This window comes from Odocoileus virginianus, chromosome 5, assembly GCF_023699985.2.
Source record: "Odocoileus virginianus isolate 20LAN1187 ecotype Illinois chromosome 5, Ovbor_1.2, whole genome shotgun sequence".
Classification (NCBI taxonomy): domain Eukaryota; kingdom Metazoa; phylum Chordata; class Mammalia; order Artiodactyla; family Cervidae; genus Odocoileus; species Odocoileus virginianus.
The window spans coordinates 67,458,832-67,483,775 of record NC_069678.1 but is presented as its reverse complement, the minus strand read 5'-3'; the positions used below and the strand labels follow the sequence as shown (position 1 = coordinate 67,483,775).

The 24,944-nt window shown below is 41.4% G+C and overlaps 1 protein-coding gene across 16 annotated transcripts in view; it reads left to right on the top strand.

Annotated features, from left to right (window-relative positions):
- Nucleotides 1–24,944, top strand: part of FGGY (FGGY carbohydrate kinase domain containing) — a 484,689-nt gene that overhangs the window by 317,149 nt on the left and 142,596 nt on the right. For 15 of the 16 annotated variants that reach the window (XM_020882047.2, XM_070468099.1, XM_070468088.1 and 12 more), the window contains one exon: nt 12,864–12,971. The exons of the other annotated variant lie outside the window; for it this stretch is intronic. In XM_020882047.2, coding sequence (XP_020737706.2) covers nt 12,864–12,971 — 108 coding nt within the window. The remainder of the gene's footprint in view (nt 1–12,863; nt 12,972–24,944) is intronic. 16 annotated transcript variants of the gene reach the window in all.

The window sequence follows — 24,944 nt, the reverse complement described above, 5'->3', positions numbered from 1 at the left end:
TGCCCACAGCTGAACTTTGTTACTCTGCAGCCCTCCTTTCATTTGTTTCTGATTGTTCTGCAGTGTTTACATATCGCCTATATTAAGTGTGGTCTTTTATAAGACTACAGGCAGAGGGCACACCCCCTCAATCAACTTCCCCTCTGAGCATCCTTTCTTCTTTAGTCCCCTTGCCTCTGTGGTACAAGCCATTTCTCTTTTATAAGATCTCATTTAAATAGGAAAGCAATTTATTAAGTAATTTCTTTTTATCTAAACATGAGACTCCCTTAATATTCTTAAAGAAATGCTATTGAGTATAGACAGGAGGCTTCCCTGGTGGCTCAGTAGTAAAGAGCCCGCATGCAATGCAAGAGACGCTGGACATGCAGGTTCGATCCCTGGGTGGGGAAGATCCCCTGGAGGAGGAAACAGCAACCCACTCTAGCATTCTTACCTTGAGAATCCCATGAACAGAGGAGCCTGGCGGGCTACAGTCCTTGGGGTTGCAGAGTCGAACACAGCTAAGAACGCACGCATGTGTAGAGAGGAGGAAAAAAATACTCTGGAATGTGTGGATTCTCTCTCTCTCTTTTCTTTTTTTCTTCTCTTTCTCTCCGCAGTATAGGAAAATCTCATCATGCTGTTGAATTTGCAAGGTACATATTCCATTCAAGGTCCAGAAGGCACTGGGCTTACTCCAGACCAAACATGGAAGAGAGTGCTCCCAGTCTCCTGTGTTCTTGCAACCTTTTTCCTCTAAAACAATGTCTCAGAAAAGATAGGAACTCTTACATCCCATCTGAGTCTAAATCCTGATTCTGCCTTTTGGAAGCTGGGAACTTGAGTTAATATCTCTAAAGCTTAGCTCCCTTTCCCATCAGAATCACATACAGCACAGGCCATCCCAGCATCTGGGGATATATGTGAAAGTGCCTCCTGCCCCCATCGGATGGCAGAGAAGTTTCAGGGCACGTCACTGCATTGATGGATGCACCCTGGATGCCTGGTCCAGAAATGGCAGGACAGAGGGCCATGATCACTTGTCTGCTCTGGACATGCTGGTAGCCAGAGAATATTGGGTTTCACACCATTTCTCCCCATCTTCTTCCTCCATCCAGCCGTCACTATGTTTTGATGTTCTTGGTCTCTGTTGCTATAGAGAAAATGTAAGGGGTAAACCCCTTCACCCTGAGTTTTGAATAAACTTCTCTGTTTATAATACTTTTGTAGTTACTCATTGAGGGAAGTATCATATAAATATGAATAGTCTTTAGTTTCTCTTCTGGCTTTATCTTCTGAGGCCAAAAATGGAGAGAAAATTCTGCCGAGGAGGATTCTTCAGGTCTAGACTTGCATGGACAGGGCTCAAGTTCCCAAGTATCCCCTGATTAGCAGGAGTGGGATGTCTGGGGAGCACTTCGGAAAGGCTATAACTGATGCATATGTCCTGAATATTCATTGGAAGGACTGATGCTGAATCTGAAACTCCAATACTTTGGCCACCTGATGCAAAGAACTGACTCATTTAAAAAGACCCTGATGCTGGGAAAGATTGAGTGCAGGAGGAGAAGGGGACAACAGAGGATAAGATGGTTGGATGGCATCACCGACTTAATGGACATGGGTTTGGGTGGACTCCGGGAGTTGCTGATGGACAGGGAGGCCTGGCGTGCTGCGATTCATGGGGTCGCAAAGAGTCGGACACAACTGAGCGACTGAACTGAACTGAACTGATGCACAGAAAGTCTTTTATCAAAAGAGGCTCCAATATAAATCAGCCAAGGCTGTCTTTGCCTTTATAGCATATGCTTTTACCAGGGTAAAGCCTCGATTGTGTTTAATCCCAGTGACAGATCTTGCCAATAGAACTGAATTCATCCGAGTGAGAGTTCGATTCTTATCTTGGGTTCTCTTCTCTAGAGCCAGTGCAGCTTCTGTACCCTACTTTAGCATTCTAGTCAAGATCATGTCAGATCGTACGTTTTAAAATTAAACACCCATGTGTACGCCAATCCATAAATAAGAAGTACACTTTGGCCGGTATGGAGGTGATGATATTAATACAGGCTTCATTTCCCTGGGTCACTGAATGTACCAGGCACCGCACCAATGCCTATAATAGACTGTGGCACATTTAATCTTTACAAATCTGTAAAAAGAGGTCCTCTGCACCCCATTTTTCAGATGATCACCCTCCAAGGGGCTAGGTCACACAGCAAGTTAAGACAGAACATTGAATATTAAATCAGAAAATCAGAGTCCATGGTCAGATTTATGAGATGATAGCTGAGGCCAGACCACGGTCTTAATAAGGGACATGCAGAAACAGACCAGGAGCAGGGCTGGGAGAGAAATGTCCACAATTTAGCAGGAAGAGTCAGAGCACGTCTGATGGAGGTGCTGTGTCATAGGTGCCAAGGGTCTGTCACAAGGGAAAAGGCTGTGTCATCCCCCTCTGGACCTGCTGATTTGCTCAGCCTCAGTTATGAAACTACTCCCTGGCATCATTTCCACCCCCCCACCCCCCACTATAACTTTTTTTTTCCCTTTAAGCTTTTTATTTTATACTGGAGTATAGCCAATTAACAATGTTGTGATAGTTTCAGGTGGGCCGCAGAGGGACTCAGCCACACAATACATGTATCCATTCTCCCCCGAACTCCCCTCATCCAGACTACCACCTAAGATTGGACAGAGTTCCTTGTGCTATACAGGAGGACCTAATTGGTCATCCATTCTAAGTATAGCAGTGTGTACATGTCCATCCCACACTCCCTAATTATCCCTCCCCCCATCTTTCCCCCAGCAACCATAAGTTCATTCTCTGTGAGTCTCTGTCCATTTTGTAAGTAGGTTCATTTATATCATTTCTTTTTAGATTCCGCATATAAAGGATATCATATGATATTTCTGCTTCTCTGTTCTGGGCACCTTTTTAAAGGGCATCTAAATTCTGTAAGGGGGAGCTGCTTTTCATAACAGCTGATTTGGAATCAAAAGAGCATTGGTTGAACTGTGTTTGAGAACCGCTTAATAGTACTGTGCTCATTTATGGGGGGTGTGACCAAAATAGAAAATACAGTTCTGATTCTGAGGGTCCAATTCACTGTGTGACATCAGAGCAACAGAGCTAAGAATCTGTCTGATGGATAAATACTGCGCACATAGAGCACCCCTCCTCCTCTTTAGCTCCCTCCCCCACTACAGAGGAAACTGTGGTTTACCCACCACAGACTGTCTGGGCTGTAAAAAAGAGGCCAGATATGATTTTACATCTTTGGGGTCACACAGCTCTCAAAGCTTCCAAAGCTGAAGCCAGTCTGAGCTCCGTGGAGCCCATCAGGCATTTGTACAGAGAAGGTCAAGTGTGGCTTCTGGTCTGCAGGGGAAAGGAAGCTGGGGGAACTTCAGGAGGACCCCAAAGTCTTCTTGGCTATTCAATCTCTCTTGTAGTCAACTTTGGAACTTCAGGAAGATCCCAAGGTTTTCTTGGCTATTCAGTCTCTCTTGCAGTCAACTCTGGGTGTGTTCAATGTGAGTGGATAAGAAACAGATGAATGACATTGCTGTTGTGATCACATACCGGTTTCAAGATGATGAAGAAGGTTTAAAGGGTCCAGAATCCTTTGCAGATAATTCAGGACATTACAGGCAATATCTGGCAAATGACATTGCTGTTGTGATCACATACTGGTTTCAAGATGATGAAGAAGGTTTAAAGGGTCCAGAATCCTTTGCAGATAATTCAGGACATTACAGGCAATATCTGGCAGCGTCCCTCCATCCCCAGATTGGGGACTGTTTGGTTGGGTGGCACACCTGCTCAGTGCCCTCCCCGCCTGCCCACTCAGACTCCTAAGCCCCAGAAGATAACTGTGAATGGATTTCATGTGTCCTTGTTTTGTTCAAACTGAAATAAAGGGATTGAGTTTCTAGGAAAGGCAGACTTTATTGGAGGACTCTGAACCTTTCCAAAACCTCCATATAGAGGAGAGGAGAACTTGGCAGGCCTGAGCTTTATTAGCCACAGGTCACTTACAGTGATTGGATATGTGTTTTATTCTACTCTTGTTCTTAATGCAGGTGAGATAATTAATATTAATTATTAGTAAATTTATTAAAACTATTAATAAATTAATAGTAATTTTAGCCATTTCTTGCATATGTGTGATGATTTCATTTACAAAGCATACTCTGTAGATACAAGTACATATTATGTGTATATTTATAGGTCTCAGTATACACATTTACACATGGAATGTTAGAATTGCCTACATCATGAAAGTACAGAGAGCTAAGGGAAGATGCAAGGAGGCACACCCAACTGGGAACGAGGAGAGAAGTCATAGTTCAGAGAAGGTTTCCCTGAGCAGGTAGATGTAATATGGAACAGTCTTATAAAGGGACATTTTAGAGTTAGTCAGGGGAAGGTGACAGGAGCTGCCCTTTTTTTTTTTTTAATGTGTATTTCAAATAAGCAGTGAGGTTTTCTTTCTTTTTTTTTTTTTTTTTTGGCCGTGCCCTACAGTATATGGGGTCTTAGTTCCCCAACCAGAGATTGAACCAGCACTCTCTGCATTGGAAGTACAGTCTCAAACACTGGACTACTTGGGAAGTCCTGGGGCTGCCTTTTAGAAAGAGAGAGGAGAATTGATGAAGATTCAGAGATGAGAAAGAAATGGCTCACTTGTGGAATTCCTACATTGTGATGAGCTTACTGCAATAAAAAATAGAAACGACAGGGCAAAGAGTGGGGGAAATGACCACATGTACCAAAGGTCTACTTGGCCAAATCATACGTAGATAAGATCAGAGAGGTGGGAATGTCTGGTCACTGTCTAAAGGATGTAAGTAAAGGAAGTGATAGAATTAGATTTGTGTATTGGAAAGACCACTTGGAAGTTAGTCTCTGATGGGGCTTGCAGATTGCAGGGAGGAGGACAATATTTGAGGCAAATAAACCAGTTTAATTGCTGTTGCAAGAACCCAAGCAAGAAAAGGTAAAGGACTGATAATGTAATGGCAGTAGGGAGAAACATAAAGGTTTCTGTTTGAAAATAGAGTTGACCATATGTGCAACCTAACATGGAGCAATGAGTGAGATGAACAAGTCAAGAATGATATTCTGCTGGTTGGGTAAATAGGGTACCATGTAGTAAGACAGGGACCCCAGGACAGGAGGAGGCCTGGGAGAAAGAATGACAAAATCTATCTATATTGGACATGTTGATTAGACATTCGGGTCAAATGTCTTGTATGGAACTCAGGAGTGAGGCCTGCATTTGGAATAAAAATTTGAAACTCAGCAGCATAAAAATTGTCATAACTACACGAGAGTGAGCTGACCCTGAGAGATGTGGTAAGTGAGACAAATCCAGGAGGAAGGAGGAGGAAGAGCCCAGCAGAGAGATGGAGCTGATGAGGGATGGGATCTGGGATTGTCCCCATTTATAGTTGAGGAAAGGGACTCAAAAGAGATTCGAAGGTTCACGACTAGGATGCAACCCAAACATAGCTGACAGCCAGCTTTTGGTAAAGAGTCTACCAGCAATGCGGGAGACCTGGGTTCGATCCCTGGGTCAGAAAGATCCCCTGGAGTAGGAGATGACAGCCCACTCCAGTATGTTTGCCTGGAGAATTTGGTGGACAGAGGAGCCTGGCAGGCTACAGTCCATGGGGTCACAAAGAGTCAGACACGACTGAGCATCTAACAACACTTTTCCTGACTCCAAGGTCTATGGTCATATTACCAAACCATGTTTATGTACTACCTTTAGGATAACACACGGTTCCTCACCATTTTGTAGGATAGGCTCATTGCAATTCAGCCTGAGAAGTGCAAAAGTAGAGGTGAATACTAAGAGCCCCCATTCATAAACAGAATCCTCTGTGCTCTTTTTTTGTACTATGTAGTGAGCTGGGAGCTGGCTGGAATGTGTATAAATGGTTTTTTCTAGTAAGACGATAGCACAGTCGTTTGGAGGGAGAGATGAGCCACCCACGGAAATACCCAGTCCCACATATGCCTGCGGCTACCCTCTTACATTCCCAACCTGGCTGGAGGCACTCAAAACAAAACCTCCTGTTCCCTCCCAGGACCACTGGCGCCTGCAGCCTGCCTCCTGCCCCTGCCAGAGGCTTAGGCCAAGCTTGGGATGACGGGATGGGGGAAGGCAGAGCGGACGTTGCCGGAGCAGCTCCCTACCCTGAACCCAGTCACTGCTCCCAGAAAGGTGTGAGCAGGCGCCTGGGTTTTATCACCACAGGGAAACTCAGCTGACTGTAGCATAGCCCTAGATGAAAAGTCAGCCAGTGGCATCCACTCCTGGAGCCAGCTCGGACACAGACATGAAAAGAGGCAGGAGCACATGCAGAGAGACTTCTAATCCCAAATCCACCATTTCTGATCCTTGTGATCCTGAGTAGTTCGATTACTGTCCCCATTCTTGTGTCTTCACCTGTAAAACAGGCTCTGTGTGTTTGCAGCCATGTATTACTAGGGTTATTTTCAGTCTGAATGCAAATGTACATTCAGAAGTCACTTGATGCCTGAGAGACTACCCAGCTCATCCTGCTCTCCAGTGCCTAGTAGATTGTAAACAGGGATTATGTAATTTACATGGCTCTCAACACCCATCTTTCTTTTTATATTTAAAATAGTAGTTTGAAGTCAGTGTGTATCCGGTAAGTAGTTGCTGAATATTTACTCAGCTAATGTAAGATATTATAGATAATAGCCATTGAATATAATCCATGAAGTTGGCAATCTGGTGAAGCCCCAGTAATGTTGGCCATAGGTCAGGGAGTTGGTAGAGCAAACTTGGGTACTTAGAGATGCCCCAAGAAGCAACCCCAGGCAACCCCATGAGCCCCAGGCCATGTGAGGGCAGAGTCTGTGTTGAAATATTAATAGCGTTCTGGAGAGTTCCGATTGGCCAGCTAAGGAAGAATGACTCAACTTTCAGGAATCAGAGAATCTCAAAGACAAAAGAGATATTAAACATCTCTAGTCCAGGCTATTTTATGGGTAAGGAAAATATGATCTGGAGAGAAAAATAAGTTAGTAGATCATAGCTTGGATCCTGCTTGGACCTTGCAATTACTCCTTTTGTTTTTACGAGTTATTTGACCTTCTTCAGCTTAGATTTCCTCATTTGTGGAGTAAGTATAATAATAGTATCTATCTCATTGGGTTGTCATGAATATTAAATGTGATAATGTCTGTAAAGTGCCTCAAAGAGTCTGGCATGTAATAAACCCACAGTAGCTGTTAGCAATTGCTATTTTATTACTTATTATTATTATTTCTTCTATCTGACTTTGAGGGTGGTTTCACTGAGGCTTTTTTCCCCATCACCGGATTTTAAAAATGGAATCTTTGACAAGCAATAGGATATGTTGTTGCAAAAATATACCCATCCTTCAGACCTTGTGAATTTTTATGTAAAGTAAAATGGAGAACTTTAAGCCCTCATAAAAATCGAGATGCTTGCATAGCTTCATGCCTCTGAGGCTTGTTACCTGGGATACCCTCCCTATCCACCTAAGGAAGCACTTATTCCTCCTTTAAGGCCTGGCTCCCATGTGGCCGCCTCTGTGAAGTGCTCGCTCTTCTCCCAGGTAATTTGGGGTCCTACCACACTCCTCGCCCAACTCACTGTAGCACTTGGCATGTTTTGTTGTAATTTGTTAATTTCCACCTCTGTCTATCCAGTCTGACCAGGAGCACCTTGTGGAAAAGGGCTGTGCCTTATTGTTAATTCTCCTCCTTCTCCTCTCTCCTCCCTGTTCTTCTTCTTCTATTATTACTAGTATTCTGCTTTATTATTTTATTAACCTTGTTGCTGATCTCAGTGCCTGGCATAGAGTGCACAGCCAAATATTTTGTTTTATTGTAGGTTTTTATAACTTTATTTCTATCACACATAATTAAACAATATGTCAAAGGTTTCCATTCAAATCATACTAAATTGAATGCTCATGTAACATCACCCAGGAAAAGGAATATTCCAGAAGGGACTATTACCAGTACCTTTTAAGTGTAAAATTTTGACTTTACGATTTAATAAATGTTAATGTTCTAATTCTTAAAGTAAGTTTGAATCATGATTTGGACATGGCTCATGATAAGTAATTCTCCCAAGTTTATACCACCTGAAAATATGATAAACTTTGCTTCTATATCAGCTTCTATGTGCTCTGCTGAGTCACTCAAACTCATGTCCAACTCTTTGTGACTCCATGGACTGTAGTCTGCCGGGCTCCTCTGTCCATGGGGTTTTCCAGGCAAGAATACCGCAGCCGGTTGCCATTTCCTTCTCCAGGGGATCTTCCTGACCCAGGGATCGAACCAGCATCCCCTCAATCTCCTGCATTGATAGACAAATTCTTTACCACTGAGCCACCTGGGAAGCCCATGTCATCTTCTACTTCATTATTAAGAATGCTGACTAAATGAAACCAAGAATGCATCTAGAGACTTCCTTAATGGTGGTGGTGGTGGTGGTGGTTTAGTTGCTAAGTCATGTCCTACTCTTGCGACCCCATGGACTACAGCCCACCAAGCTCCTCTGTCTGTAGGATTTTCCAGGCAAGAATACTGGAGTGGGTTGCCATTTCCTTTTCCAGGGGATTTCCTGACCCAGGGATCAAAGCCAGGTCTCCTGCACTGCAGGCAGATTCTTTACCAACTGAGTTACCAGGATGTGTGCTTAATGGTAGCAGTTACTTTTGGCTATGGCCATTCATCCCAGTCACCTGACTATCCCATCATACCTTCCTCATTTCAAGAACTAACTTTTACATGACATTTAACATATGATAAGCTGTTTATAGGTGACAGCTTATTTTATTTTCATGAAAGTCCTACCACATTTATATCATTCTTCCCATTTTGGAACTGAGGAAACTGAGGCTCAGAAAGATTGCCTTTCATAAGGTCACTTGGCTAAGAACATGGTAGTCATGATAGAGTGAAGACAGGCCTTTGACTCAGTCCTTTCTTTCTCCTCTGCTCTTCACAAGTGTATAGGGGGAAACTCATCAAAAGCCTTTTGCACATGAAGATTCCCTAACCGACGTGTCATCAAGGCAAAGAGTTTGCTTCAGTCTCAGTGAGTCTCTTTTGGCTCTAATCACCCTTGCTTTCTGCCCTTTAAAGGTAAATGAAGGACTCGAAGAAGCAGCGGTCACCTAAAGTCAGGAAGAAATACAGAACAGGAGCAAACACAGAACCTGTAGAGCCTGGCTGCTTTGTATTTTTATGACCTTGTGTGTGCTATTTAATGGGCTTCCCAGGCGGCTCAGTGGTAATCCGCCTGCCAGTGCAGGACACACAGGAGATGTGGGTTCACTCCTGGGGTCAGGAAGCTCCTCTGAAGGAGAAAATGGCAACCCTCTCCAGTGTTCTTGCCTAGAGAAACCCCATGGACAGAGGAGCCTGGTGGGCCACAGTCCACAGGATTGCAAAGAGTCGGACATGACTAAGCAACTGAGCTTGAGCATGTATGCTGTTTAACAGTCTCTGCCTCGGCTTACATATCTGAACAATAGGAGTAATGATGGAATCTTCCCCTTAGGGTTATTGTGGGGATCAAGTGATTTACTTCCTGCAGTGTGCTTAAAATACGGTCTTTAATAAGTCCCCAATCAGTTGTAGTGGTTGCTGTTGCCAATAGCACATTATTGCTGGAAAGTCAGTGTCCTGTATGGACACCTATTAATAGTGGAGTAAAATGCGCTCCTTCCCTTTGAGTCCCAGAGCAGCCTTCAAGCCAAGATAGCTATCAGCATGGAAAAGGCTTTCACAAAAATTTTCTGAAGTATTTAGGTTTACTGCAGAGGATTAGAGTACATATAAATACATGAATGTGCACTCGGTCTAAACAAACTCTTACCTGTTTTCTCCCAGAGCTTGGGAGTAATTGGAGGTGCTCTGGGGAACATATTTCTGTATCTGTTTCCTTGCTGTAGTCAGGATATCCAATGAGAAGCATGTGCCATTCCAAATGAGTGAACACAAGCAGGAATCAGCTCAGAGCATTCTGGACAGTCAGACAGCGCCTTCACCTGCCATTTCTGAGCAGCGGAGTCCAGTCTGCCAGTGGAGTTCAGCAAAAACTGATACAGAAACATCTTTAAATCGTGGGGTTTGAGGTGCAGGGGCAGTTGAGGGGTGGTGGTGGCAGGAGTGATGCAAAACCCTCCTAAGAAATTTATACAAATTTTGTTTGTTTTCAAAAAGCATATCCTGGGGTTTGACGCCAGTATCTACCTGGGCTCAACTCCCACCTCAGCCATTTACAACCTTTGTGACTGTGAACAACATGCCACCTCTCTGAAACTAATCTGTCGAATGGTGCTGGAAGAATTCTGGACGGGAAGGGGTGCAGGGCATGAAAAGAGATGGCTTGACTCCGGTGGGTGTCCATCTACCCATCTAAACCCTGGGGCTTAACTGCTTATAGTCATGGGCTGTCTTATTCACCCCACAGTGGCTCAGGCATTGCAGAGTAGGGCAGTAGTTTCTAGAGCTGGCATGTGATAAAATTTTCACTGGCAAAGACAAAGTGATAAAAATGAATACCAGTTAGTGTGTGCTGCTTCTGTCTGGAACACTCTGTACTGGAACAATCATGTACACGTACAAACACACATATATATGTACAAAATACAGATGTATATATGCTCACACCTAAATAATTTCTGTGTATGTTTTCACCTTAATTCAGATATCACTTCTTTGGAAAACTCTGACCCCTAGGTTGCATTAGGTACCTCACTTATGAGCCCTTATAATACCTTTTGATATTCTTTCATTCACTTATCACTGTTTGTATTTGTACATTTGTGTGATACCCATCTTAGGGTGACCAGCTGTCCCTTTTGCCTAGTACTGAGAATTTTCTAGGACATAGGAATTTTAATGCTAAAAGTGAGAGAATCCTGGCCAAACCTGAATCATCAGTCCTCCTAGTCTGCATTCCTCTTAAGAGAGCAGTTCCATGAAGATGGAGACTGCACTCTTTGGTGTACGTTTACTTTCAGTGCCTGGATCACAACAGGAAATCAGGAAACATCTGCTGAACCCGTCAAGAAATGAGTGAACATATAAAAGTTAAATGGCCTTTCCTTGCAGGGGGGAAGAAAAAAAACAGAAAAGCTCTTTACCCCTGAGATTACTTTAGGTGTTAAATTTACCCTTTTTATAAACCATATTTATTTGACAAAATTTAAAGTTGATAATATTGTATAGTCTCCTGCCTTCACTCACCCCTTTCCTTTTCGGGGATTGGAACTCCTACTGATTTGACTGATTTCATTCATTTAGTGATAAGAGAACCAGAATAGTTAGAAGGTATATCCATATGCTGAAGTTCTGTACTATAAAGTCCATGAGCACAGAGATTATAGATATATTCAGTTCACTTCTATATCCCTAGGGCCTGGCATAGTAAGAGCTGAATAAATATTTGTAGAATAAATGAATGCATACATTCTCTGCCCAGCTTCAGGACATTCGGGAGTGGACCCAATGTACCTAACTCCGTTTTCATCCTTACCTTCTCATACACCCCCCACAACCATAATATCACTTCAGCATTCGTCTCCACTGGGTGGATGAGAAGCTCATGCCTTTCCAGATCAGTAAACATGTGGTCCATCCCTGCCTGTCCTGTCTCATCCCTTGATGTACTTTCCTAACACCTAATGGACTTCCATGGTCTGCTACAAAAAGACATTGCCATATCTTGAATACCAAGAGCATCTGTCTCACCTACATGGCTTTGTTCAGGCTATTCCCTTGACCTGGAATGCCTGTTCTGTTTCATCTTGCTAAATCTTACTAGTCTAAGTGTATGTCCCATTCTCTAAGAAGCCACACTCTGGACCACTTCATTCCTTACCTGATGTGCCCCCCCATAGCATTCTATGCTTTGTCTTTACCATCCCATGGACCACACTGTTTTCTATTTGACTATTTACTTATCTAGCTCCCCCTACATGAGGAGTTTCTTGCAGACTAGAGCTCTTTCTCATTCATCTCCGTGTCCCTAGTCAAGAGAGATAGTATGTTATTAGGTGTCTAATAAATGTTTGTAGAAGTAAGGGGACATATCAGTTATCTCTTGCCTTATATATGTTAGGTGGGAAACAAACATAAGATCCTCATGACACACAACAGGACGTGTATTTTTGTTAACAAATCTTATCAGTTGGCTGAGTGATTCTGGTGATCCAGGCTTGCCAGCTGCTGGTTGACTAAAAGGATTTGCTGATCCGATTTGGGCTGTCTCATGTATCTGAATCATCACGTGTGACAACTGGACTGACTCAGCTTTCTACATATCTGTCCAGAAGGCTCACCGGGGCATGTTCTCATGACAGAGGGAGAGGGGGAATAACAGCACACAGTTCTTGAGGTTCAGGCCTGAAAACTGGTACACAGTGTCACTTCTGCCCCATTCTGTTGGCCAGACCAAGTGACAAGGTTGATCCAGGCTCAAGGGATGGGGACCCCACCTCTCAATGACAGAGGCTACGAAGTCACATTGCAAAGCAGGTGGATGCATAGAGGGCTAGAAAATGGGGACCATGACTGCAATCAGTTCACTACAGAGAGGGAGCCAGCCAAGGACTGTCACATCAGTTTCTTTCCAAAGTGATCTCTTTTGCTACCTTGACACCTGGATGAGTTTATCAGAAAGGGTTTTAAAGAAGAAGCCAGGACCATCCTTTGGCAGGAGTGACTTCCCCACCATCAAAGGTATTTAGCAAGAAGCTGAATTCCATGGCCAGAGGGACCTCACATGGGAGGAAAATAAGACTGCTTCTAGCCTTGAGGGTCAATATTTTCACATACTTTGCCCCTTTCTTTCCAGATCAGCAAAAACCCAATCTTTGTACCAGGTGTCTGGGGCCCTTATTTCTCAGCCATGGTCCCTGGGTTCTGGCTGAATGAAGGTGGTCAGAGCGTTACTGGAAAATTGGTAAGTTGACACTTTCTTCCTATGGTCTTTAATGTTTTTCCACCCTTGACTAGTCCATTTTGTCATATTCTTTATACCCAGTATCTGAAAGATTTGCAGACTCTTAAATCAGAATTAACTTTTTCCTTAGCATACAACCTCACATATGGAGCATATGCTGCCTGCGTTTGCCAAAGGAATAAATGTTGGTCCAGGCATTGATGACTAACCGATCTTCTCACCTAGCTTTCTTTTCACATAACAACCCATTTTTCTCATGGCAACAAGAGTGATGTTCTACTCTGTGAAAAGGACTGTGTTAATCTCTAGCCAGCATCCTTCACTGGTTCCTCATAGCCCTGGGGGCATAGTTCAGATAGTTTTCTGGGCACATCATTCCCTTTGTGGTCTATCCCTTCCAGTCTGACATGTGTACTTGTCACTAAGGCTGGATTGCCCTACTCACGGCTTCCCCATGGCTCATGTTATTCGACTCCTCTGTGCCTTGGCATATGCTCTGCTTGGAGAGTTCTTTGTCACTTGCTAGTTTTACTTGATCTGTAAGACATAACTTTAGTTCTTAGCACATTCTGAGATAATCTGTCTTTTCTAGAAATCTAGGAGCTCTTTAAAGGTATGGACCATATCATACTTCTCTTTGTATCTAGCCCAGTGCAATCCCTGGGTCAGGAAGATCCCATGGAGAAGGGCATGGCAACCCACTCCAGTATCCTTGCCTGGAAAATCCCATGGACAGAGGAGCCTAGTGGGCTACAGTCCATAGAGTTGCAAAGAGTCAGGTATGACTGAAGCGACTTACACACAGGAGCTCTTTAAAGGTATGGGCCATATCGTGTATCCAACCAGTGCCTGGTTCATAAAAGGTGCTTAGAGAAAATATGTTGAATTCATGGTGTCATCTCATAGGGAAGACAGAAGATCAATAAAAGTGAGATGTATACTATACCTGAGGTATAAGACACAGAGCAGGAACAAAGCTAGATTGAGAAATTCTTGGCAGTGGAGACAGTATTTGTGCTGAGCTTTAATGATTAATAGGGACCAACCAGACAAAGAAAGGCAGAGATATTTTCTAGGTAGGAGAACTAGCATAGACACAAAGATATCTGAGTGAAAAAATAACAAGGCATATTTGAGGATAATTGCAAACTTTCACTTGTGGCATAAACTGTTCTTAGAAAAATGGCTTGCAATTGGGAGAGCTGGTCAGGGACCACACAGAAGAATTCCCTGTAAAACATGCTAAGGAGTTGAAATTTTAGGTAGTAGATCTAGAAGAACAGGTGAAAGATTGGAAGAATGACAGATGTTGTCATATCTCTGTTATAATACTGGCTAGTATCCATCAGGAAGAAGGCTTAGGCGTATATAGCCCAATGAAAAGAGACTAGCTTCAATAGATTGACCCACTGACAAAAAGCCGTGAGGGCTTGAATGAGGACAGTGGCAATAATGACTGAGAATTGAGGTCGAAAGATCAGCAGACCTCTGAGGGATTAAATGTGGAAAAGCAAGGGAAAATGAGACCCAGCCTTGGTTACCCAACCTCACATTTACTATGTTGTATTGAAGTCACCTGTTTATGGTCTGCTCTTCTCCAGCTCTTCTGAATGTTCAGCCAAATCAAAAGTGGTCTGATCCCAAGCTGAATGTGGATATAAATGACCATTAATTTCCATTTCTCTCTGTGTTTGTATCTTATTCTTAGATGCCTTGCATTTTCTCTCAAAGTTGGTGGATGCATAGGTGAAAGGCTAGATTCAAAGAGCCAGTTGTGTGCCTCCACTCTTGTGCCGGGCTATAAAGATATATGAATTGGTCCCCTAATAGTCCCAGGTTTAAGGAGCTCATTGTCTAGTTGGGAAATATAAATTAAATAACATTTGATTGTTCTCAATAGGAAAGTTCAGAAGAAGACATCACTCTGTGCCAAAGATGCAGTGGGATTGGGGCTTGATGATTTCCTATTTAAACGTAGTGTCATATATTTACACAACTTTTCAACTTAAATATCCACTCCCTTTCTGTGACACAAAGAAAACCCATTACTGAAACAAACACCTTTACAAGCCCACATTATGGTATAATTACCTTGGAAGACCCAGAATTCATAGCAGACACAACCTGGAGTCTTTTATAACAAAAATAGTGATTCATTAAACTAACTCTTTTTGCAGGATGCATTGTCCATGAAGCTGTCCATCAGTAGCTTTTCGGAGATTTAGTATGCCAGTTGAACGTCTGTGTCAGTCAAGAAGTGCTTTTCCTAGTATTTGGCTTAGAGTTTGTTCCATTGCTATGGATATAAGCCATCTTTGCCCAAACATTTTGACATACTTTGGTGGACAAGAATTGGTTATGCCTACTTCCTGAGCCTGAAATTAAATTTTAAAGAGTGACTCTTTTCTGACCATTAATAAAATCTTCATAATAGTCCACTATGGTTTTTGACAAGAATCATGGAAACTGTTGGTATTTACCTAATTAGTTGATTTTGCACCATCAATACAGCTACATGTAGAGTTCTACTTTGGATAATTCTCATATATAGTTTCATTGGATGTCGGGATGGAGCATGATTGACCCATGTGTTACAGAAAGCAAAATCTAAGGAAGTCCAGAAGTTAGCAAGATGGAGCAAAATCTGAATCAAGAAAAAAACAGACTATCCAATAAAGCATCAGTTCAAAGAGGCCAAGCAAAGAGACATAAACTACCTAGAAAACAGAGATACAGAAAGAATAGCAATGATGATGATAATAATAATAGCAACAATAATTGTACCTTATTGAGTGCATTTTCCCATGGGAAAGATTTATATGTATAATCTTGTTAATCCTTGAGTGATAGTCATAATAATCACAATGCCTAATATTTATTTTGAAGACTTATTTAGTCTCAATTCCAAGAGCCTTTCATGTACTATTTTATTTAATCCTCTTGGAACCCCTACAGGTTAGGTACAGTTGTTATCCATATTTTATAGATGAGGAACTGAAACTCAGGGTCTCAAGCACAGCCTGGAGAGTTTCCTGATGCACTGTCAATGGCCTTTTTACATGATTCATTTGCCACTTATCTTTTCTTTCTATTTACTTATTCTGGTTCATGTTTTGTGAATTCTTATCACTGGTTTTTCAGCATATTGTCATTGTAAAGAACACTATAAGAGGACGTTACATCTCTTTTGTTCTGTGTTTCATATGTATACCTTCTCTCATATACTTTGTCTATAGGAGTCTGCTCTATTATTACACTGTCCAGAATACATTACAAACATGCAGTCATAAACATATCATCTAAAGTGGAAGAGAAGAGACAGAAGAAGAAAAGGAAAGTAAAGGAGGGGAAAGGAGAGAGGGAAGAAAAGAAATAAAATTTATCTGAACGCTAGATTTGGAAAAAAAAGATGTTTTGTCTTATTTTTGCAATTAAATACAGATCTTCCATCACAAAGCAAAATCTTTCATTCCAAGTATATGAATAGATTGGTACTTTAAAAAAAAAAGTCTCCATCTGGTTAACTTCAGGATGAAGAAAAAAAATAGGATAGGATCTTTTCTGGCTCTGGAGTCCTTGCAGTTTCATCTGCCTGAGATTTGGGCTTGTTTTCCACTCATTTCAAACTTGTGCAGCCGATATTTATTTCCTCTTAGAAGGGCACATACCCCATTCCCATGGATGATTTATTCCAGCTCACCAAACACCCATCAAAGACTGTCTCGTGCTTGTCGATACTCTTTCCAGAATAGCTGTGCAAAAACCATCGTTTTTTGCCCAGATTTTTTCCACAGAATACCAACCCATGCAGTCACTGCATCCAGATGCTGAAGCTTATTTCCAGCTGGACCTCAGCCATCCTTCTCTCCAAGCTGTCTTCTCTGTCTTACTTGAAGTCATTTTTACTGGGGCAGGCACTGGATAAAAGAGACTAAGACAGATTCCTGAGCTGCCCCTGTGGTGCACTGGCTTTCCGGGACACTAGGGCTTGGTGGGAGTTAGCATTGAATTGCTTGAAGTCAGAATTTAGCTTTATAAACTTGAGCCACAGGGTTATGTGAGCCGCTGTTTTCTCTTGGAGTTTAGGATTTGTTCATCTTGAGTGCCTATCTGCTTGCTCCTTTATCACCAATGCCCCTCAGCCTAGGGCTAGCCTCAGGGGCTCAGCCAGTCCTCCATAACTGGGTGTATACGGAGTACATCATGCAAAATGTTGGGCTGGATGAATCACAAGCTGGAATCAAGATTGCCCAGAGAAATATCAACAACCTCAGATGTGCAGATGATACCACTATAATGGCAGAAAGTGAAGAGGAACATCATCAAGAGCTTTTTGGTGAGGGTGAAAGAGGAGAGTGAAAGGGGTGACTTGTAATTCAGCATTAAAAAAGCTACTATCTTGGCATCTGGTCTCATCACTTCATGGCAAATAGAAGGGGAAAAAGTGGAAGCAGTGACAGATTTGGTTTTCTTGGGTTCTGAAATCACTGTGGATGGTGACTGCAACCATGAGATTAAAAGAACCTTGCTCCTTACAGATTTGGTTTTCTTGGGTTCTGAAATCACTGTGGATGGTGACTGCAACCATGAGATTAAAAGAACCTTGCTCCTTGGAAGGAAAGCTAGAGCAAACCTAGATAGCATATTAAAAAGCAGAGACATCACTTTTCCTAACAAAGGTCCATATAGTCAAAACTATGGTTTTCCAATTGTCAGGTACTGTAGTGAGAGTTGGGCCATAAAGAGGGCTCAGTGCCAAAGAACTGATGCTTTCAAATTATGGTGCTGGAGAAGATTCTTGAGAGTCCCTTGGACATCATGGAGATCAAATCAGTCAATCCTAAAGGAAATCAACCATGAATATTCATTGGAAGTGTCAGGGGAGTGTGTAATTTCCTCAGATCTGTCTCATCACAACAAAAATTTGAAGCAATGGCCCAGCATTACAGCCCTCGGACAGACCAGTGTTACAGCTCTCAGATGGACCAGTGTTACAGCTCTGTGTTACAACTCAGTTTTATTTAGAAAATAAAGGAAAATACATCATCGAGGCATGAGGGCATGCCTACCCAAAAGATGCGAAGAGAAGAGAGAGAGAGAGAGACCCCCGGCCCTTTGGCTTCTCTTTTTATATGTTTTTCTCCTCCCTCTGGGCCTGCCCTATGTATATTGGACTAGCCAGGAGTGCTGTTTGTTCTACCTGAGGTTCTCTCTCCAGTCCTCAGACCTTCCTTTGTTCTATTTTCATGGGCTTCTCCCTTCCTTGTCTTTTAGCCACCACCATTCTGGACTCCTTTTTCCTGTTCTAACTACCTAACAGAAGGATTTATACTGAAGCTGAAGTTTCAATACTTTGGCTACCTGATGTGAAGAGCTGACACATTGGAAAAAACCCTGATGCTGGGAAATAGTGAAGGCCAAACGGAGAAGGAGCAGCAGAGGATAAGGTGGTTAAATAGCATCATTGACTCAATGGACGTGAATTTGAGCAAACTGCAAGAGAGAATGGAAGACAGAGGAGCCTGGTGCACTGCAGTCCATGGGGTCACAAAGAGGCAGACAGGACTTAGCCACTGAACAACAACAACGTGAAGAACTTACCGTGTACACAGCTTACAGAGATCCAAGCTTACAGAGATAGTGATGTCACTAACTGTGACTTCATGTAGTCAGTTTCCTTCCTGTTAGAGATTTCCTGAGGAATTACTCTGGGCTAGGCAAGGACGTGGTCACATGACTCCTGTCCTCCGGTAGCTTATCATCTAATGGGAAAGTTGGATACTGAACTGGTAATTATAGTCTATTGTAGCACATAAAAGTAAATTGCACTCTCCCTACAGCCAACTGGAAGAATCTGTTCTATGCTAAGCACATTCAGGCCCTCAGGAAGATTAAGGATTTTATCTGATCTTCACAGCATGTCTGTGTGGTCAGTTTTATAAGTTTAACAAGTGACTAAATAGGCTCAAAACAGTGAGGTAACTTGATCAAGGTCTAACAGCTATAGGTGGGGAGAACCTTGATTCAAACCCAAGTCAGCTCCTGGAAGCCCCAGATCTTTCTAGAACTGGACTTGACTTTTATAGAGCGGCCTTTCTGAATTTTTTCTTACAGTTCTCTTGTACACTTCCTTGAGAAACAATTATTTTATCAGTGTGACTTTTCTTTTCAAGTGTATTAAAGCACATACAGTTGGTAGACTTAGTGAGGTCATGAAAGAGAAAAGTGTGTGAATCAGTGTTGGCAGGATCTAGGTATATAGAGACAGGTGTGTTTCATGCCAAGGATCTCACATTAGCTAATTGGAACGACTTCACGGATACAAAGACCAACTCTGCATAAACAGATGCTTCCCTGTTCCCTCCTCCTGCCCAGGCCTTCACTTTTTTTTTTTTTAAAACATCCCCCTGGATCCTGCTCAGCTTCCTAATTACCTTCTCACTTCTAATCTTTCCCCCTTTAACCCTTAGGTATTAGTTTGGGCTGCTATTAAAAAAAAGTTCCATGGACCAGGTGGCTTATAAGCAACAGAAATTTATTTCTCATAGTTCTGGACACTGGAAGCCCAAGATCAAGGTAGCAGCATGGTTGGGGTCTAGTGAGGGCCCCCTTCTGGGTTGCATAAGGCTGTCTTTTCCTTGCATCTTCTCCTGGTAGAAAAGGAGAACTCTGGCTTCTTCAGATCTTTATAAGGGCAGTAATCCCATTCATCAGGCCTCTACCCTCATGACCTAACCGCCTCCCAGAGGCCTTATCTCCCAATACCATGACATTGGTGGTTAAGATTCAAAGTATGAATTGGGGGCTGGGGGTAGGGGGAGACATTTAGTCACATCACCCTCTCTAAAGATTGCAGCTAAAACAATCTAAAGCATAGAGATGACTCTGTCTCTCTTGTTAGCTCTCTAGTTATCTGTAAGGTCTAAACTTGAGTGATGTTTATTTATACAGTCAGTATTTATTGAGTGCCTACTGTTTTCAAGGCACTGTTCTGAGTGAGAAAAAGGCAATAAGTAAAACAACCCCTTCTGCCTCTCCTCTGAAAATCTGTCCCCTTGTCAAGCTTACATTCTAACAACAGGAGACAGATAATACACAATAAAATGATAAGAAAGTTTTATTTTACAATATAAGTTGTAAAACTAATAGAGGAAGTCAACTCGCAGTTTTAAATACGGTGGTCAGGATAGGCCTCATTGAAGTGACATCTAACAAATATGGTTTGGAAGGGAGTTAGCCATTTGGCGGGTTCGATCACTGGGTTGGGGAGATACCCTGGAGAAGGGAAAGGCTACTCACTCCAGTGTTCTAGCCTAGAGAATTCCATGGACCATATAGTCCATGGGGTCGCAAAGAGACGCGACTGAGTGACTTTCACTTTCACTTAGCCATTTGGAAACCTGGGAGAAGAACATATCAGGCCAAGGGAAAACCAGTGCAAAGATCCTGAGGGGGCTGCCTACCTGAGAATAATATAGGAATAGCAAGAAGGCCACAGGAATGGGGCAGAGTGAACCACAATGAGAATTGTAGGGGGTACAGTCAGAGAGGTAATAGAGGCTGTATTTTGGCCAATGTAAGGATTTTGGCTTTTATTCTGTAAAATGGGAAGTCACTGAAGAATGATGAACACAGGAGAGATATGCTATGACTTAGGTCTTTAAAGTATCATTCTGGCTGCCGCCTGCTATGTTGGGAATAAACTGTGGATGGGAGTAGGGGAAGTGGAAGCAGGAAGACCAGAAAGAAGCTCTTGGAGTAGGCCAAATGAGAGGTGAGAATGATGGCAGTGGTCTTAGTGAAAAGTGCCCAGATTTGGGATATGTTTTGAAGATACACGCAAAAGGATTACCTGCTGGATTGAATGTGAAGTGTGCAGAAAAGAAAAAGGAGACGGGTTTTGAAGGATAACGTTTCTGTGGACGGAAACAGTGGATTAAATATCAAGGAGGTAGAGGGCAGAAGGAGTCAAGGATTACTCCATTTTCTGACTATAATAACTGATAAACTCACTGTGATCCTCACTGTTTGTCTTCACCTTGGTAACGTACACCATCATTTATATACTTATTAAAGCCAGAAAATCAGGATTCGTACTTACCTCCCTCTTTTCCCTCTCTGTCCACATCCAGTTCATCAGAAAACTTTCTTGTTTCTCACTCCAAAATGTAGATCACCAATCTAGCTGTTTTTCTTTACCTTTATTCCCAGCACCACTGGCCAAACCACCATTGTCTGTGTTCGGGACCATGTAAGGTGCATCTTTTGTACACAGCATGTAATTAGGTCTTGCTTTCCTGTTTTGTTTTATAACCTCTGATTTTTCTTCAAGTGTTTAAGCTATCACCATTTAATGTAAAGATGAATATACTCAGATTTAGTCTTCCGTTTTACTCTTTGTTTTCTGTGGTCACTTTTGTTTTCTTGCTTTCTACATCTCTCATTTTTGTCTTTTATTAGATTGAATATTTTCCAATTTTGAAAATTTCATTTTTCTACTGGTTTTTAGGCATTTTTCCATTCTGTTTAAATGCCTTTTTTAGGAATTATAGTAAACATTCTAAACTTTTCAGTCTACTTAGAGTGCATACTGTATAACTTCATGTAAAATTCAAAAAGCATTCAACTCTATAGTTCCCTTTACTAGTTCCCCCAACTCTTTATGTTGTAGTTGTGATATGTGTGGTATCTACAAAGCTGTAGTCTCAACAATACAGTGGTTGTACTGTAGTTTGGTGAGAACTCCCTTACTGGCCTGCACATGGCCGTGTTTTCACTGTGTCCCTCACATGGCCTTTGCTAGGTGTATAGAGAGTGAGCTCTGGTGTCCCCTCCTCTTCTTATAAGGACAACAATTCTATCAGATTGGGGCCCCATCCTTATGACCTCATTTAACTCTACCTGCATAATGTCTCCATCTCCAAATGCAGTCTTATTGGGGGTTGGACTTCCACATCTGAATTTTTAAAGGATACCATTTAGTCCATAACAGTCATATGTATTTCAAAGAAATTCTGAGAAACAAAACATGATCTTTTGTGTTCACCTACATAGTTACAATTTCCATCATTTTTTTTTATTTCTTTGTGAAAAAATTAAGCTTCCATCTGTATTTCCCTTCACTCTGAAGAACTCTCTTTAGCATTTCTTTGGTTCTTACAGGTCTACTGGTGAAACACCAACAAAAATACCTTCTTAGTTTTCTTTTTTTTTTTTTTCTTTCAACAGTTAAAGATGTCAGTATATTGCATTCTGGCACCATTGTTTCTTATGAGAAGTCAATCATCATTTACTTTGTTCTTCCCCTTCATATAGTATATCCTTTTTCTCTAGCTACTTTTAAGATTTTTCTCCTAATCTTAGTTTCTATGATGGTGTGCACATATGTGGTATTTGAGGAATTTATCCTTATCCAAGATTTGCTATACTTCTTGAATTTGTAAATTGCTGTCTTTTACCAAGTTTGAGAAATCTTTAGCATTTACATATTTAATATCTTTCCTACCTATATGCTCTTATTCCTCCTGTGACTCCAGTTACACATATTGAAGACCTCTGGCTATTGTCTCATAGCCCCACCTGAGGATTCTGTGGTTTTTCCCTTCCCCCAGTTTTTTTCTCTTTCTCTTCTTCTCTCTCAATTAGACACTCTCTATTGGTCTTTTATCAAGTTAATTGTCTCTCCTGTTTGCAATTTCCAGTCAACTATCAGGCCCATCCGCTAAATATTTATTTCAGGTATTATATTTATCAATATTAGAATTTCTACTTTTTATTATAATTGTTTCCATTTCTTTGCCATTTCCTATCTGTTTATTAGTTATGAGAATGTTATCCTTTTACATCCTTGAGCATTGTTAAACTACTGGCTGTAAAATTCTTGCCTTTTAATTTTAGCATCTGTGTTATCTCAGGGCTATTCTCTATTAACTGGCCTTTCTCTTAAGTAAGGATTATATTTTCCTGTTTCTTCATGTGTCTAGTAATTTTGACTCATATATTGAATTTTTTAATTGATGTAATATAGTGACACTGGCTTATACTTGTTTCTCTGAAGAGTGCTTTTTTTTAAGCAAGTAATTTAATGACTGAATACAAACTCCAAGTTTTTTCTCTCCTATGATGGACACCTACTGAAATCTTTGTTGAGTTCTTTAAGCCTTAGCTAGGCTACATATTATGTAATTCATAGATCATCCAGAGATCAAGGTAACATTTATAGTCATAGTGTTGAACTCCCTTTTCATGTCTGTCTCCTTTCTGATATCTCCCTATCTCTTACTTTCTAGTTGTTATCGTTGCCTTAAACTCTAACCTCTCATTTCTTAGCTAGGAAGACTGTGTATTTCTATCTGATTATTAGCTGTCCTGAATGGCACTGATTGAGGCCTGCTCTCTGGCAAAAATCTGTAAAATCAAGAAACACACATAATGCTGTTTTTTCCTCCCATGTGTCTATTCCTCTTCAGTTTCTACCTGGTTTGGTAACTTTCTAATATCTTCAGAGAATTGTTTAATGTAATTTGATAAGCATTTATAATTGTTAGGTTGTTATTTATAATTGTTTGCATAATAAGAGCTATCTAGTCATCTGAACTTCCCTGGTGGCTCAGATGGTAAAGCGTCTGCCTACAATGCGGGAGACCTGGGTTCAATCCCTGGGTTGGGAGGATCTTCTAGAGAAGGAAATGGGAACCCACTCCAGTATTCTTGCCTGGAAAATCCCATAGATGGAGGACCCTGGTAGGCGTCCATGGGGTCGCAAAGAGTCAGACACGACTGAGTGATTTCACTTCACTTCACTTCAGTCATCTCCAGAAGTAGAACTAAATGATTTCTTTTAAAGCAAACAAGATTACATCTCTTCCCTGATTAAAACCCTTCTGTTAGCCATCTGCATGTCATCTGTATGGTCTTCCTTGGAAAAATGCCTATTTAGGTCTTCTGCCCATTTTTTGATTGGGTTGTTTATTTATATTGGGTTGTATGGGCTGTTTGTATATTTTAGATACAACCCCTTGTTGATCTCATCATTTGCGAATACCTTTTCCCATTCTGTAAGTTGGCTCTTCATTTTGTTGATGGTTTCCTTTGCTGTGCAGAAGCTTTTCAGCTTGATTAGGTCCTATTATTTAGTTTTGCTTTAATTTATTGTGCCTTGAGAGACTGAGCTAAGAAAATATATTGCTACAATTTATGTCAAAGAATGCCTATGTTCTCTTTGAGAATTTTTATGGTGTCATGTCTTACATTTAGGTTTTTAGACCATTTCAAGTTTATGTTTGTTTATGGTGTGGGGGAGTGGTCTAATTTCATTGTGGTCAGAATGCCTATCATCAAAAAAATCTACAAATAATAAATGATAGAAAGGGTATAGAGAAAAGGGAACTCTCCTACACTGTTGGTGGGAGTGTAACTTGGTGCAGTCACTATGGAAAACAGTATGGAAGTTTCTTAAAAAACTAAAGATAGAGCTACCATGTGAAAAGAAAAAGAAAATTCTAATTCAGAAAGATACATGCACCCCAGTGCTCATAGCACCACTGTTTATAATTGCTAAGACATGGAAACCACCCACATGCCCATCAACAGATGATTGGATTAAGAAGAAGTGGTATGTATGTACAATGGAATATTACTCAGCCACAAATATAATGCAATACTGCCATTTGCAGCAATATGGAGGAACCTAGAAAATATTATACTAAGTGAAGTAAGTCAGAAGAGAAAAACAAATACTAATCCTGTCACTTGTATATAGAATCTAAAAAAATAACACAAATGAATCTATATACAAAATAGAAACAGACTCATAGATATAGAAGACAAATTTATTGCTAGCAAGGTAGGGAGAAGATAAATTAGCAATATGGGATTAACAGATAAAAACTACTGTATAAAATAGATAAGCATCAAAGATACACTGTACAGCACAGGAAACTGTATCCAATGTCATATAATAAATTTATAGTA